At 53.5% G+C, this 14,463-nt stretch overlaps 3 protein-coding genes across 10 annotated transcripts in view; all 3 read right to left on the reverse strand.

Moving 5' to 3' along the window:
• Nucleotides 1-601, reverse strand: part of TSTD1 (thiosulfate sulfurtransferase (rhodanese)-like domain containing 1) — a 1,576-nt gene extending 975 nt beyond the window's left edge. Inside the window, exons 1-2 of the mRNA XM_010833647.1 lie at nt 451-601; nt 101-223 (exon numbers count right to left, since the gene is read on the reverse strand). Coding sequence (XP_010831949.1) covers nt 101-223; nt 451-460 — 133 coding nt within the window. The 5' untranslated portion in view covers nt 461-601. The remainder of the gene's footprint in view (nt 1-100; nt 224-450) is intronic.
• Nucleotides 1-6,569, reverse strand: part of USF1 (upstream transcription factor 1) — a 7,544-nt gene extending 975 nt beyond the window's left edge. The window contains exons 1-12 of one of the 8 annotated variants that reach the window (XM_010833655.1): nt 6,441-6,569; nt 4,501-4,593; nt 4,070-4,119; nt 3,832-3,916; nt 3,360-3,461; nt 2,930-3,125; nt 2,592-2,679; nt 2,389-2,447; nt 2,150-2,244; nt 1,770-1,898; nt 451-1,574; nt 101-223 (exon numbers count right to left, since the gene is read on the reverse strand). In XM_010833655.1, the coding sequence (XP_010831957.1) occupies nt 1,485-1,574; nt 1,770-1,898; nt 2,150-2,244; nt 2,389-2,447; nt 2,592-2,679; nt 2,930-3,125; nt 3,360-3,458 (756 nt within the window). In that variant the 5' untranslated portion in view covers nt 3,459-3,461; nt 3,832-3,916; nt 4,070-4,119; nt 4,501-4,593; nt 6,441-6,569 and the 3' untranslated portion in view covers nt 101-223; nt 451-1,484. The other 7 variants (XM_010833656.1, XM_010833648.1, XM_010833651.1 and 4 more) reach the window with 7 other exon arrangements.
• A 1,625-nt stretch (nt 6,570-8,194) lies between these two features.
• ARHGAP30 (Rho GTPase activating protein 30) overlaps nt 8,195-14,463 on the reverse strand; it is a 15,232-nt gene continuing 8,963 nt past the window's right edge. Inside the window, exons 5-11 of the mRNA XM_010833699.1 lie at nt 13,794-13,921; nt 13,151-13,322; nt 12,968-13,071; nt 12,814-12,891; nt 12,139-12,537; nt 10,655-10,920; nt 8,195-10,562 (exon numbers count right to left, since the gene is read on the reverse strand). Of these exons, the coding sequence (XP_010832001.1) occupies nt 8,955-10,562; nt 10,655-10,920; nt 12,139-12,537; nt 12,814-12,891; nt 12,968-13,071; nt 13,151-13,322; nt 13,794-13,921 (2,755 nt within the window). The 3' untranslated portion in view covers nt 8,195-8,954. The remainder of the gene's footprint in view (nt 10,563-10,654; nt 10,921-12,138; nt 12,538-12,813; nt 12,892-12,967; nt 13,072-13,150; nt 13,323-13,793; nt 13,922-14,463) is intronic.

Genomic DNA, 14,463 nt, shown 5'->3' on the forward strand with positions numbered 1-14,463 from the left:
TCTCACATCATCCTAAATGAGGTCCTATTGGATAAGACCCTCCTAAACTGTCTGCAATCCACCACCAGGGCTTCCCCCCGCCCCCGCCTCAATCCCGTACCCGGGATGTTGAGAGCCCCAGGGATGGTTCCAGCCGCCGCCTCCTCCCGGGATCTCACGTCAAAGAGCCGGGCCCCGCCGGAGGCCAGGAGCGAACGGAGTTCAGGGAGCGAGACCGTAGGCTCTGAGGAAGGGGCACGCGAGCCTTGAGGGAAGCAGGACTGCCGCCCGCTCGCCTGCCGCCGGGCCCCCCTCACCTGGCAGCGCCCCAACCTGGCGGGGGATGCGTGAGGACCCCTCCGCCACTCCCCTTCGCGCCTCCCTCCGCGTACACCTCCACCGGGGGCGTTCCGAGAGCTCCTAAGGCCACAAGTTGGCCTAGACCGGATCCCAGGTCTCCCCTACAGGTACCTCCAGCCATGGTGCGCACCGCAAATGTGAGTTTCAGGAACTCGGCCCCAGCCCGCCCCTGGGAACGGGCAGCATCTCCCCCGCCCTTCCGAAGCTGCAGCTGAGCTGAGCCCGACCGGAACCGGAAGCAAAGGCACCGCCTCCCGCACAACCCCCGCGGCACCTGTTCCCGGTACTCCTAACACACTCGCTATAGAAATCCTCGCGATTGCGGGCGTGCACTGGCCTGGCCCAATAGGACTCATTGTCGTAACTATAGGAGCTCCGATACCCCACCCAACCTTGACCCAACCCTTACTGGTCAAAGCAGTGTGTTCCCTCCCTCCCAGCGTGGAGCCCACAAAAGGAGGAAGACCCAGAGACAGTCATGGCTCTGAACAGTTTATCTTAAAAAAAAAAAAAAAAAGGAAAAAAAAAAAAAACCGTCCCCACAATGGGGTAAGGCCCCCCAGTGGGCCCTGCCTCCTGTTCTCCCTGGTGCCAGAGATCTGCATAGGCCTCAACTGCTTGCTGGCCAATCTCCTCTTCCTGGGGCAGCAGCCACTGCTAAGCCTCCGATCCCCACTTCCTGCTAAAGCCTGTTCCCCAGAGTCCTGAGGAGCACATCTGAGCTCCAGGGAAAGGAAGAACCAGTGGAAGCGCCAGTCCTGGGGCAAGCCAGAACACTGCTTGTCAGCAGACCCTCTGCTGGCACTTTGAGCAAGCACAGGGCAAGCCCCCCAATTTAGTGTGTCCAGTGTCCAGCATGGAGACAGCACATGCATTGTGCAAGAGGAGCACAAGGGCCCAGGGGCTGCATGGGAGGGTTGGTTGGGCGAGACTGTCGGTGCACACCCACGTGTGTGTTTCACACCACTGCAGGCTGCTAGATCACAGGGCCTTAATTCAAAGATACGCCTTCTGAACTCCCCCCAGTCCCATGCCAAATGTGGGCAGTGAAGGAAAGGGGCATGGGGTTATTAGCCTGTGGCTCCTGGGCTATCTGAAGTTCTCGGAAAGGGGCTGTAGAGCTTAGAGCCCCTGAGTCCCCAGAGTTAGTTGCTGTCACTCTTGATGACAACCTCTACTCCATGGTGCCGCAGCTGAGCTCGTAGCAGAAGATTCTTGTTCTTAAGATCTTCTACCTGGACATAGGAAAGAGCAGTAAGGGAAATAGGTAGAAAAGTCTCTGAACTTACGCAGACACCCACCAGTGACGAGGTAAAGATAAAGCTCTCTCTATGGAAAACAAAATAGGGAGTCCCGAGATCGGTTGGTGGCTAGGGAGTCGAGGACAGCTGTACTGATGGGGGGCGGCGGGGGGTGGGGGAGGGTCTAACCTGCTGTCGAAGCACATCATTGTCCAGCTGTAGTTGGTCAAGCCCCTGCAGTTCTTCAGACAACCGGTGGTTACTCTGCCGAAGTTCCTGGATATAATCACAGGCTTTGGATAGAATTCCACCTTTACTCTGTTAAGAAAAAGCCAACACAATAAGGACTAGGATATAAAAATACCTGGCTTGCTTTCCAAAAGCATGTTCACCCTCTGGACCTTGTTTTCCCTTAAAGGGTGGTGGAATAAATTCTCCCAGGGATTCAGGAACCTCAGAGACAGACAGGAAAGAGCTACCGCCATGTGTGCCCACTGTCTACCATTTCTGGAAGCAACACCAGGAGACAGAATTCAGGCATCCTGCCACTACCAGGGTCTTTCCATGACCTGGCCGGACTTGGTGCTCTCCATGGAGCAGTCTGGGATGATCTTGGACAGCTGTACGATCCAGTTGTTAATCTTGTCTCGGCGGCGGCGCTCCACTGTGGGGCAAGTAGAGGACAAGGTGACTCGGAGAGAAATCACCAAAGGCCCCAGGGTAAAATCACCTAACCTCTCCCTTCAACATCAAAGAGGTCCCCAATCCCAGCAGGCAGCGCCAAGCTTCACATGCAGATCGTGCCTACCTTCATTATGCTGAGCCCTGCGTTTCTCATCCCGAGTTGTCCGGGGAGCTTCTGACTTCCTAACAATAGAGCACAGGGTGCCCAGAGTGAGAGGCAAGATCAAAAACTGAGATTGGAGTTTGGGGTGAGGAACCAACCGCACCAAATCTTTGGAAAGGATCAAGACTATTCCTGGTAACTGAGAAGAAACAAGGGTCACTCACGGGGAATATGGGTGGGTCCTGGGGGCAATAGAGCGCTGGCTTCCTCCCTGCAACACTTCTTGTGGTGACATCATCACAAAGAACTGACCTGTGAAGATGCAGGGGAGGTTCCGTCAGGACACGGGACTAGGACCCTCACCAAGCTCTAAGGACAAGGCCCTGGGCTCCTCCTCTAAAACAAGACACACTGCCTCCTGCTGGAAGGGCAGCCCCAGACTCACTGCCTGCCCAGGTCTTAGTGATCATTAAGGGATCAAGAGTAAAGGCCCACTGCCCACCAGCCATGTCCCACAGCCTATCCTAGCCCCTCCAGCCAGCATCCTCACATAATATCTCACCAGTGCCAGGAGGGGTCGCCTGCCCCAGTAGTGCCTCTGAGCCCTGGGTAGTAACAACAGCTGCTGTACTCCCCGATGTGGTACCCCCTGCCCCATCTCCCACTGCAGTGCTGGGGAAGTAAGTATAGTGCGTCTCAGCAGCTGTCCCCTCTGTGTCAACCGCATCATCACTCGTGAACGCACCCTGGATCACGGCCTGGGAAGGGGAGCAAGAGGACAGAGACAAGTGACAGTCAGACACTTCCCATGAACGACTCTGCAGCTCTATCTCTTGTGAGGAGACAGGGAGAAACATCCAGAGAAGAGTCTAGTGCTATGGGTCAAGGCAGCCCCAGATGTCTCACCATCCCAGCTACGCCCATCCTATTAGCTCCCTTCTTCATCTTACTACTCGGAGCTCAAGTCCCCTCTGCAGCCCATACCCCTGTACCTGGGTCATGGATTGAGTGGCAGGGTAGCCACTGATGGCACCAGTCCCCTCAGTCTGGCCATCCAGCTGCCCTTCAGACACCTGGATCACCCTGTACATCACCTAGATTCAGGGAGGAAGAAGGGGGGGAAGAGAGAGTAAGTGCTAGGGACTCCAGAGCCCCCCATAAAGCTTCTCTTGGATAGGACCCCCCAAAAAGAATCCTTCAGAGACGTATATTTAGCCATTCCCCATCCTTTTCCCATACAGTGGTTTCAGCATGGCCCCCACCCCATACCAATCTCTGCTGTAAACCTCATATTCCACCCCCCAACCCCCACCCTCCAATTAGTCCACATCTTCACCTCATCCTCCAAACCAAGTCTCCCCATGACAGGTTCAGTCACCTCCCTCAGCCCCAACCCCAGGTAACACCTGCAGCCACCTGGCCCCCTCCCTTACCTGGCCCCCATTTTCAGTTCGGAAGACGTACTTGACGTTGGGGTCAGGGAAAGTGGCAGCTGACTGGATGCTAGCTATAGCCACACTGGTGGGGTCCTCCCCAGTTGCCACTGCACCTGAATTAAAAGCAAAAAGTCTGTGAGTTACTGCTTTTCTCCCTCTGTTGCGCTTGCGTGTCGTTTGAAAGGAGAAGGTGATAGGCCCGGGGGTTGTGGGGCGAGACCAGGATGGGCTGGTGGCCTCAGCTCAGTTCTGTTTCTCCCACTAACCTTCCTGAATCTGCACTGTCCCCTCTTCGGTTTCTGCTGTTTTCTGCTGCCTGTTCGTGAAGGGATAAGAGGAAGAATAAGGGAAAAAGTGAATGAAAAAGTGAATGTTACTGGCCCAGTAACATATGGCTCCCAAACTCATTGGCATTCCCAACAGATGCTAGGGGAGTTTAGAATAACCAGAGCTGGTATTTACTTAGCACTGAGCCAAGCATTTAACAGGCAATATCTTATTTAGTACTAAGAACAGCACTTATGAGTAGGTAGCACTACTTGCATTTTATAAACAGAAAACCAGATCACATAGCTAGGTGATATAGCTGGGACCTAAACGGAGGTCTGCCTGACCTCCAGAGCCAGTGCTCCTAGCCATTCTGCATTCTCCCAGGCCTCCCATCTCCCATTCCAGGCCCTACCTCTTCTTCACTCACCCCTTCATCTCTCTGTGAGGGGGCACATCCGAGGAACTGGTCCTTCTTTGGAAATCTTCGTATCTCCTGCCTCACAGGCCTGAGTGCTAAGTCCTGGTAGAAATCAGGGAGTCTAGTGAGTCTAGGAAACTGAAAGCTCTCTTATTTCTAGAACCTAGGCTCCATGAAGACACATCCAGGAACATAACCAATCTTCTGCAGGGGACAACCAGCTTTCTCCATTCGGATGCTGAAGGCTGCCTACAATGACTGAAAAAGCAATTCTACAAATAATGTTCCTCACCTCTCCAATTCACACTCTATCTTCTGGTGGAGAGGGGATAATTATACGAAAGACTGAAAAACAACATATTTCTGGATGGATCATTATTAAAGCTATTATGATCTGCCATGATATAGGGATTAGGAAGGGCCATGTTTAGACCACAGCTATCAAAAAATACAGGACCATAGACCCTGATGCTTATTCCAGTTTCTCAGGCACACATACTGAACACCAAGAAATTTCTGTCCTCAGATCTAGGAAAAGAAAACCTCCAGAACCATAAATGCCAGACTTGGACCTTGGGCCCCATTCTACTGATCCGGCTGTTGTTTGGGGAAGTCCAAATATATGTCATTCATTAAAAAGACCTTAAAGCCCTAGTATATCGTCTTCAAGCCCCTCCTATTTTATTCACCAAGCCTTCCTGTGGAACAACATAGTTGCTAAAATGTTGCCATGACAACTCCAAGTCAACTGAACCCAGCAAGAACGGAGAAAACTCCAGGGTTCGGAAAGAGGAGACAATGGGGGAGGAACGCATCAACAAGGTGCCTGCCTTAAGGCCCTAACGGGGGTGGGGGGTTTTGGGGGGGGACGGGCTAGGGGTGGGGGGAGACGGCTGGAGGTGGGCAGGAAAAACAAAGGAAGGCGCCTCCAGAAGGAAACAGCTATACTGTGTAAAGCAATAAAATAATCTCGACAGGAAACGGGTAAGGTTCTTGTAAATTCTCTACCCATAAGGTCCCCCAAACCTTTATCTTCAGCGGATGAGTCATGGAAAGCTTGTATCCAAAGCGTTAACCCCAAAAAAAGGAACTGAAAGTGAAACCGTCCAGAGGAAGTAGCGCAGCAAGAAGATCCCAGTCCCTAAGGGGGAAGTAGGACCAGCGTTTCAAGACCACCTACCGCTCCATCCTCAAACCTGCGGAGGAAATGCCCCTCTGAAGCTTGCAGCACTGACAGCAGAAGGAAGCAATCAGAGGGCAGGGTACAAGAGGCGTCTCTATGGCCCACAGCTGTCAGCCAGGAGCAGCCTCTGAGGACAATCAGCAACGGGGTCAGGCTACTTATTCGAATCTTAGTTGGACATCCGGAAGCATTTCCTGAGCTTTAGGGGTACGCGACACGGAAAGTGGGCTAGGATGTTGTGGCGTGCACGCTCAGGGAAGGAGGGCCCTGAAAGAGCTTAGCTAAGTCTGGACACAAAGGGAAAAATCAAGTCCGCAAAGAAGTCAAGCACCTAGACCTCGCCTGAGAATGCGGCGTCTCCCTGCGGGCCCACCAACCAGCAGGCGCTCAGCAGCTGAGCTACGGCCAGGCGCGAGCCCAGGGGTCCGGCGCGGTGACCCGGCCTAGCCCGGCCGGGCTCACCCCCCAGCCCGCGCTGCTCCTCAGAGGTAGGGAAGGACGCCGGGGGCTCAGCTAGCCCTGCGGTCTCCGGCCCAGCGGCCCGCGGCTGGCAGCGCAGGAGGGCGGGGACGTGCGCGCCCGGGGGCGGGGAGTGAGTCCGGCCCACAAAGGGGGTAGGAGATAAAGAACCGGGCACGGCCCCCTCCCTCAAAACAAAGACTTCCGCCCCAGGAGTTCCTGAACCTAAAAAACGGAAACAAAATCAAAGCTGCTATGCGGTGCCGGCTCACCCAGTCTCCAGACTCCCGCTATGTCCTGCACTCACCGGCCAAAGCCGCCGCAGCCGCCGATCTCCCCCGACCGTGTTCTCCCTCTCCGGACTCGGGTATCTCCAGGGACAGCTGATCATGCGCACTCCCGGCCCGCCGCCATGTTGGTGAGGGGCGGAAGTGTCTGTCTCGACCCACCCAGCCATCTCTGCCTCCGAGCCGCCCGACTTCCGTTCCCTCCATGTTGCTGCGGGTTTGGATGCGGGCTTGTATAGTGTGGTTCTGCTACTAGGAAGAAACAACCCTTTGGGGTCCTGGGAGAAGGACACTGAAGTCCAAGTGGCTTTAGGCAAGAACGGGAGACAGACGATTAACTTGGTGCTACCATTTTTCTGCTGGCCAGGGCCTTTTTAGTTCCAGAAGTGAGCTTAAATCAAGAGGCACATCAGATGGAGGCAGAGGTGCCGTCTTTAAAAAGAGCTATTGGGCGGGGGCGCATCTTGAATCAGGCCACCTATTTGAAGTTTCCTATTGGCTATTAGGACATATCTGGGCATATATAAATCTGGATATGCTCATGTGTATTAGTGTTAGCCGGGCTTCCCTGGTGGCTCAGTGGTAATGAATCCTACCAGTGCAGGAGACGAAAGTTCCATCCCATGGTTGAGATCCCCTGGAGAAGGAAATAGCAACCCACTCCAGTGTTCTTGCTTGGGAAATCCCATGGACAGAGGAGCCTGGCCGGTTACATTCCGTGGGGTCGCAAAGAGTTGACAGGACTTGGTGACTAAACAGCAACATTAGCCTTCGTAGTCACTCGAAGACCCCAAAGGTGTCTAGTTTTTGTGAGTCTCAGTTTCTGTGAAAGGTATCTTAATTCCCATTCTTTTCAGTCAGGACCTACCCTTAATGGATTTGAAGTAGTGTGGTGTAAGGGAATGAGTTCAGACCCTGAGCCAGACAGTTTTGGGTCTCAGACCTACCTCTGCCACTTGTTAGTTCTGAGACCTTTGGCAAACATTTTGACCTAATTAACTTTTGTTTCCTCGCCTGCAAAACGAGATACTAGAGACTTCCCTGGTGGTCCAGTGGCTAAGACTTTGTGCCCCTAATGCAGGGGAAGCCAGGTTCCATCCTTGGTCAGGGAACTAGATCCCACATGCCACAAGGATGCGTTCGCAGGCAGCAACAACAACAACAAAAGCCCACATGCTGCAACTAAGATGGAAAATCCCACATGCTTCAATTAAGACCCAGTCCAGCCAAATAAAACTTTTTTATTTTAATGGAGATACCAGTACCAACCTTATAGAATTATTAGGTGGACTAAAAATTAAGAGCATAGATTCTATGCATGTAGGATACCTAGCATTACTGGCGTATAAAGAGCATTATGTAAATATAAGTTTCCCTTCCTCATTTCCTGACCACTATGAACCCAGCTCTCGTTTCTAGCTGTAGGTCTCCACCACGACAGTTGAGGAAGAACACCCAGACAATAAAAACAGAAGAATGCAACGTTTGACCAAACATGAAAATATAACTATGCGTGCCAAGTCACCTCAGTCGTGTCTGACTTTATGACCCTGTGGACTGTAGCCTGCCAGGCTCCTTAGTCTGTTAGATTCGCCAGGCAGAAATACTGGAGTGGTTTGCCATTTCCTCCTGCAGGGGATCCTCCAACCCAGGGATGGAACCCCCATCTCTTACGTATCCTGCATTGGCAGGTGGGTTCTTTACTACTAGCACCACTTTGGAAGATATGGTATCTATCATTGAAAACTTTAGTGAGAGGAAAAAGAAACCACACTATTTATGTGTAAAAATACAGCATTTATTCTGAGATATTGCCCCTTGGGACCTGTGGCCCCAACCTGTGCAGAGAAGCAATCCCAGTGCCTGAGTGACGCCATCCCTCTTCCCTAAAATAGGAAGTTATTCCAAAGGAGAAAGAAGAGGCCAGAGAGATCTATATAAGACCTCGGTTCCTAGAGATCCAGGGAGGCAGAGGGTTGGGGAGCTGGGAAGGGAACTAGTCCCACCAACAAATATTGTGTATTCAAAGAGTTTCCTGGACATTTTTCTCCTAATCTGGAGTTAATAGGAGCAGGAGGTATCCAAGGGACCAAGAGCAGAACAAGGATAGATAACCTCTAAAAGTGTTTGTGTGTAATGGGCTCCAACCTGGCCCTGACCCCGCTTCTCCTCTGGACTTGCATGAAGAGTTCATTGCCTCAGAGGAAGGCAGGACCTTGGCTGGAGTTCCCCCTTCATTCTTCACTTTGAGAAACAGTTAAGTTTTCCACCTACCCTTTGTTCCCTTTGGCCAGTGACCCCTCTCTCTGGGGACAGGATCTTGGTGACTCTCAGGAATCTCCTAAGGGATAAGTGCTTTGTGTCTGAGACAAGCCCAGGTAAACAGATCAGGACAGTGCTTCCCATAGTCAAAAAGAGAAGCTGGAGGGCCAAAACCTATAGAGTTGGACACTACAGCTGCTCAAGCTGCAGATGAAACAGTCCAAGACCCTGGAGACAGCTACTGTCCCTTATGCCCAGTGCTCTTGTCCTAATTACAGTCCCTCACCTTTCCCAGAGTTAGCCTGTGTTTCGAATCCGTATGATCGGCGCTGGGGGGACATAAGGGGATCAGGAGGTTGGGGTTCTCTGGGGGGCAGGCTAAACCGACTCCGGGGTCCAGACCCTTCTGTGCCCTCAGCTGGGATCTCCAGGCAGCTAAGGGGCCGGGGAGCGTAGGCAGGGATCAAGCTGTAGGGGGAGGTTTTGGGGATGAGGCTGTAGTCCCCAGCACCAGTACAAGTCTGGGTCCGCCGAACTGCCTGAGCTTCAGTCCTCTGGCGGTCCCGGGCCAGGGCCACAGCAGCATCAAAGGAAAGACTACCCCCATTCCTCCAAGAGGAGCGGGAGGCTCGGGAGCCCCAGGCCCTGTCCCCATCGAGCCGGCCAGGCTTTGGGCATGGGTTTGCTGGTGCCACATGGATCTTGCCACACATTGCACTGGGCATCTTGGCAAACTGTGGTTTGGGGGGCACCACAGGCACAGAGCGGACCTGTTGGACCTGAACGAGGGTGGAAGCCAGGCGCATGCCCACACCGCCAGCTGAGCCAAGGGGATTGGGCTGCCCCTCAGGATCCATCTCCTCCGGCCGAGGTGGCTGTGGGGCTGCCTGTTCTGTCTCAGAGGACTGGGAGTTTCCCTCTTTGGCACTGTCAACCTCCAGGCACTCTACCCGTGACCCTTCAGGAAGGGAACCCTCTTCTACATGTTCACCTCCAGCTCTCTGGTCTCCCTCAGCTTCTCCATGTCCACACTCCCGTTCCTTGCTGATCTCCCCTGCTCCTCCTTCAGCTGCTGCTTCTGGGATCCTGCTATCTTCGCCATCTCCTTGGTCTTCTCCTGCCTCTTGACCCTCATCTCCCCTTTGTCCTTTGACCTCATCTTCTCTGCCTCCTTCACCCTCTTGTTTGTGTACAACCTCCCAGCTCTCTTCAGCAATTTGGTTTTCCTGGGCCTCATGCTCTGAGTCCTTTCCAGCTGCTACCTGGGCTTCGTCTCCTTCCTCAGCACCTTCCTGTCTCTCCGTCTTTCCTTCCTTCCCCTTGTCTTTAGCCTGCTCTCCTCCAGTTTCTCCCACACCCTTCGCTTCCTCCGTTCTCTCACCCTCCTGCTGACCTTTGGACTCCTCTGCCGTGGCCTCTGTCTCCTCTGTCTCTTCCTCACATCCTTCTTTCAAACTGTCAGTCACCTTCTGGCTCCCCTCAGCCTCTGCTCCTTCCTCAGTGGCCTCTCTGCCCTCCACACCACTCTCTGGCCTCCCCTCAGCCTCCTTGCCGGTGTCCCATCTGCTTCCAGGCTCCACCTCGTTCTCTCCACCCTCACACAAGGCTTGCTCGCCCTCAGCCTGTCCTGAAGCCTCCTGTCTTCCGGACCCTGCCACCTTTTCCTCTTCACTGCCTGGACCCTCCCAGCTTGGGAGTTTGGGCTCCAGAAGGGGACTTAGGTCATCATAGGCACTCAGGAAGACTTCCTCCCCACTTTCCTCCTCTGTTTCAGGCCTGGGGCCAGGAGAGTCCAGGGAACAGCAGCTGGGAGCCAGGACAAACTGTGCCTCATCCAGGGACAGGTCATCTAGGGGTGGCTCCACAGAGAACTCCTCCACCTGTAAATACAGCATCATGGCTTAGGACTCGGTGGTCCTGTCCACCCTCTGGGTTCCTTAACACCCCCAAACCCAGCACAGCGCCTCCTTACCTGAGGCCCAGCTCCCAGGAGCTCCTCCAGGTAGCCCATCCCAGGGTCTTCCTCCCCAGGGGAGAAGGCTGCTCCTGCTGGTCCCGCCTTGGCCACCTCCCCGTCCTCCACCCCCACCCACTCAGGTTCTGAGCTGCTTGAGTCCTCTAGGAAGGAGAAGGAATCCTGCACCTCCTGGGACAGGCAGTCCTCCAGGGCAGGGGCCACGTCTACTGGGCCCGAGTCAGCCGAGGGACCTGGGGCTGGACTTGCCTCCAACTTCTCATCTGTTGGGAGAGAGAGAGTCCCAGGAATACTAAGGTCAAGACCAGCTCTGACCCTTTCCAAGGTCAGTCTTCCTAGCACTGCTTACAGTATGGGCCCAACATTCCCAGCATAGATGCTTCCTGTGGCTAATCCTCTCTGACCAGTATCCCTAACTATTGGCTTATAGCCACCTTTTAGAGCTCCTGCCAGGCGCCAAGCACTGTGCTGGATGTTTTATAATGCATTGCTTTATTTTCTCCACAAGACAAGTTTATAATGTCAGGTATATATCCCCATTATATATATGAGGAAGTTGAGACTCAGAGAAATGTATCCAAGTGCCACAAACAAGTGGCACAGCCCAAATTTGAATCCCAGTCTGCTTTACTCTGCAGTCGTTATCCTTACCCACTACCCAGGGCTGCCTCAGTACTTCTCATTATTGACACTTAGGAACTGGAGTCAGAGCACAGATCAGATTCCAGCTGTGCCACCTCCTACCAAATTGCTTAACATAAGTCTCAGTTTCCACTGCTGTAATGTAAGGACAATAACAATACCTGAGTCAACACTATGAGAAAATGAAACGAGCTAATGCCTTCAAAGTCCTTAAAGCATATCATAAGCTCTCAACTACTGTTAGCTATTCTTATTCATGTTGTTGTTATTATTTTTGTGATGCACAGGCTTAGTTTCCCTGAGCATGTGGAATCTTTCTGGAGCAGGGATTGAACCCGTGTCACCTGTTAATGTGTCTGTGCTCAGTCATGTCCAACTCTGTGCAACCCAATGGACGGTAGCCTTCCAGGCTCCTCTGCCCATGGAATTTTCCGAACAAGAATACTGGAGTGGGTTGTCATTTCCTTCTCCAGAGGATCTTCCCAACCCAGGGATCGAACCCAGGTCTCTTGCCTCTCCTGCATTGTCAGGCAGATTCTTTACCACTGAGCTACCTGGATAGCCAACTATTATATCTTCCTACTTTGTACTTAGTAATCCCTACTGTGTATATCTGACATAAATCCCCATTCTTGGGTGTATCAGTGATCTAAGGCTGCCAGAGAGCCTTTCTACATGAAGCTCATATAACCTAATAATATTACTGGATTCCCTCAATCTTGAATTTGGAAAGGCAGCTAAAGATAACCACCACAGTCCAGGGCAGATTCCCAGCTTCAGAGCCTCAGCCTAGAGTTCTAGTCCCTTCTCCCAGTCCTTGGCAATCCTTGGGTCCTCACCTGGGGGGCCAGGGCCAAGGCCGGGGCCAGGACCGGGGCCAGAGGCAGGGCTTGGCCGGGGCTGTAGGGCAGGGCGTTCAAGACCACAGGCAAATCCCGCCAAGGAGATAGAGATGTTGTTTGCGGATATGTTGAGCATATTGCTGATGTGTGCTGGGAGGTTGACATCGTAGGGCTCTGAGATATGGACACCTGCACGGCGCTCTGCATGGCTGCTGCCCCCAACACGGACTGCTGACCGCCCAGGTCGTGGTGTGCCAGGCTCAGAGCTCGTGCCACCCAGTGCCTCTGGGTCGGGCTCCTGCTCACACTCTGCCGCTTCCACGGAATCATTCTCCAGGCTTTCCGTCAGCAGTGGGCCTGGCCGAGGACTGTTGGATCCGACCAGCCCCTCTGGTTCTGTGGAGGAGAGAAAGGTAGACCATAACCTCAGCCACAAGGGGCCTGGACACACCTCAGAAAGGCTCTGGAGAGTGCCCTCTGTTTTGTCTATAGCCTGGAAGGCACCAGGCCCAGCTTCCCTTAGCCACCACTGCCAACCCTTCACAACAAGCTGAGCGGAGGTCACCCCACCAACACATATTTAGGAACGCCCTCCCCTCCCTGGAGATGGGAGTCACTGGCCATCCCTACCCTTACCCCACCCCACATACACGAGTGCACACCTGTACTCACCATCACTAACCCCAGCCACAGCACTCAGCGAGTCCATGCTCTTGGCTGGCCGCAGAGTCCCCTTATCAGATTTGTCCTCTGCAAGACAGGGATGTCCATAGAGCCAGGACCTAGTGCACCTCAGCAGAACTCCCCCAAATCTCTGCAGACTTACCCCTGTCCTCAGCCCCCCGTGGAAGTTTGCGTTTGGTCTCATGGCCAGAGCGACCCAGGTTGAAGATGGATCTCCACTTCCTGACCTTCAGAGACCCCTTCCTCCTGGAGGGAATGGAGAAATCACTGCAGTTGGAGCCTGACGGCCAGTGCAGGGGAGAAGGGCCCAGGAAGAAGGCCTTACTTGTGCTCTGCAATCTCTATGATGGTGTGGTAGGGCCGCATCTGGGGGGGTCCGTCACCAGCCTGCAGGATGCTAGGCAGATTGTAGGGCAGGGACCGTGGCATAAGGTCCTCAGGGCTGCCTGACACCCGGACCCCTGGAAGTGACCGCCATCCACTTTCCACTTCACTACCTAGGAAAAGAAAGAGGAATTGGCCAGCCCGGAACAGAAAGAGGACTTCGGGTACCCACCCCCTAACTGCATCCTCCCACTCACTAACTACCAAGGTAGGGGATATACCTGGAGGTCAATCCTCTGTGCTCAAGAGGAAGTCCTCAGGGACATAGAGGTCAGGATATCCCAGGACATTCACCCAGTGGACTGGGGGTGGGAATGATCAGTCACTAGCCTCGAGAACTGGGATGGGTGTTGATTAAGAGGTCAAGCTATGCCCTAGACTGAGAGTGGAAGAGGCCCGCTCAAGTCCTGACTGTACCATTCTTCTGCAGGGTCTTCTCCACAAGACCATAAGAACTTAGGAGACTCAGTCCTGTCATCTGCACAGCGGGGAGACTGAACTGGATGATCTTGGGGGCCTTCTCTAACTCCGATGTGACTCCCCAGGCAGAGAGTGGTGATGTGGGGGGTGGGAAGGACACTGACCAGCGAGAGCAGCACCCCCAAAAAGCTGGTCCACATGCGTGAGGATGAACTCAACGACGATGGACTGCACACGCACCTCCATGAAGGCTGCTGTCCCATTGAAGCCTGAGGCCTCTATGTCCTTAGACCTGTGGAGGTGTGGATTATGCCCTGCAGCCCCACCGCATCTCCCCATTCAAATTCTCCCTAAAAATACCTTATACCCTTTCCTCTGAATGCCATTAAACCCATTCCATCTTTTAATCAACATGCATGATTCAAGTCTCAAAGGGCCACTTCCTCCAGGAAGCCTTCTTGGACACCCTCCTCAGGATATTAGTCTCTACCTCCTCTGCCCACCAGGGTGCCTGTGTATGCACCACAGGGAGTGACATGCAGGCTACTTCTCCAAGATATTTGCTCAACAAACATTTGACAAGGCCCATCCCCCCCCTACCTCCCCCAACCCCCCCACAGCCCCCCCAGCTCCCACACTCTGCACCGCCCCCATCTCCTGTCCTGCTCCAGTCCCTGAGCTAAATGACCACAGTATAAGAAAACATAAAGGCCCAGAAATTCCCTGGTGCTCCTGTGGTTAGGATTCTACCCTTCCACTGCAGAGGGCACAGATTTGATCCCTGGACAGGGAACAAAGAGCCTATGTGCTACTCAGTGTAGCCAAAAATAAAAT

Source organism: Bison bison, unplaced genomic scaffold (assembly GCF_000754665.1).
Source record: "Bison bison bison isolate TAMUID 2011002044 unplaced genomic scaffold, Bison_UMD1.0 scf7180017863823, whole genome shotgun sequence".
NCBI lineage: Eukaryota > Metazoa > Chordata > Mammalia > Artiodactyla > Bovidae > Bison > Bison bison.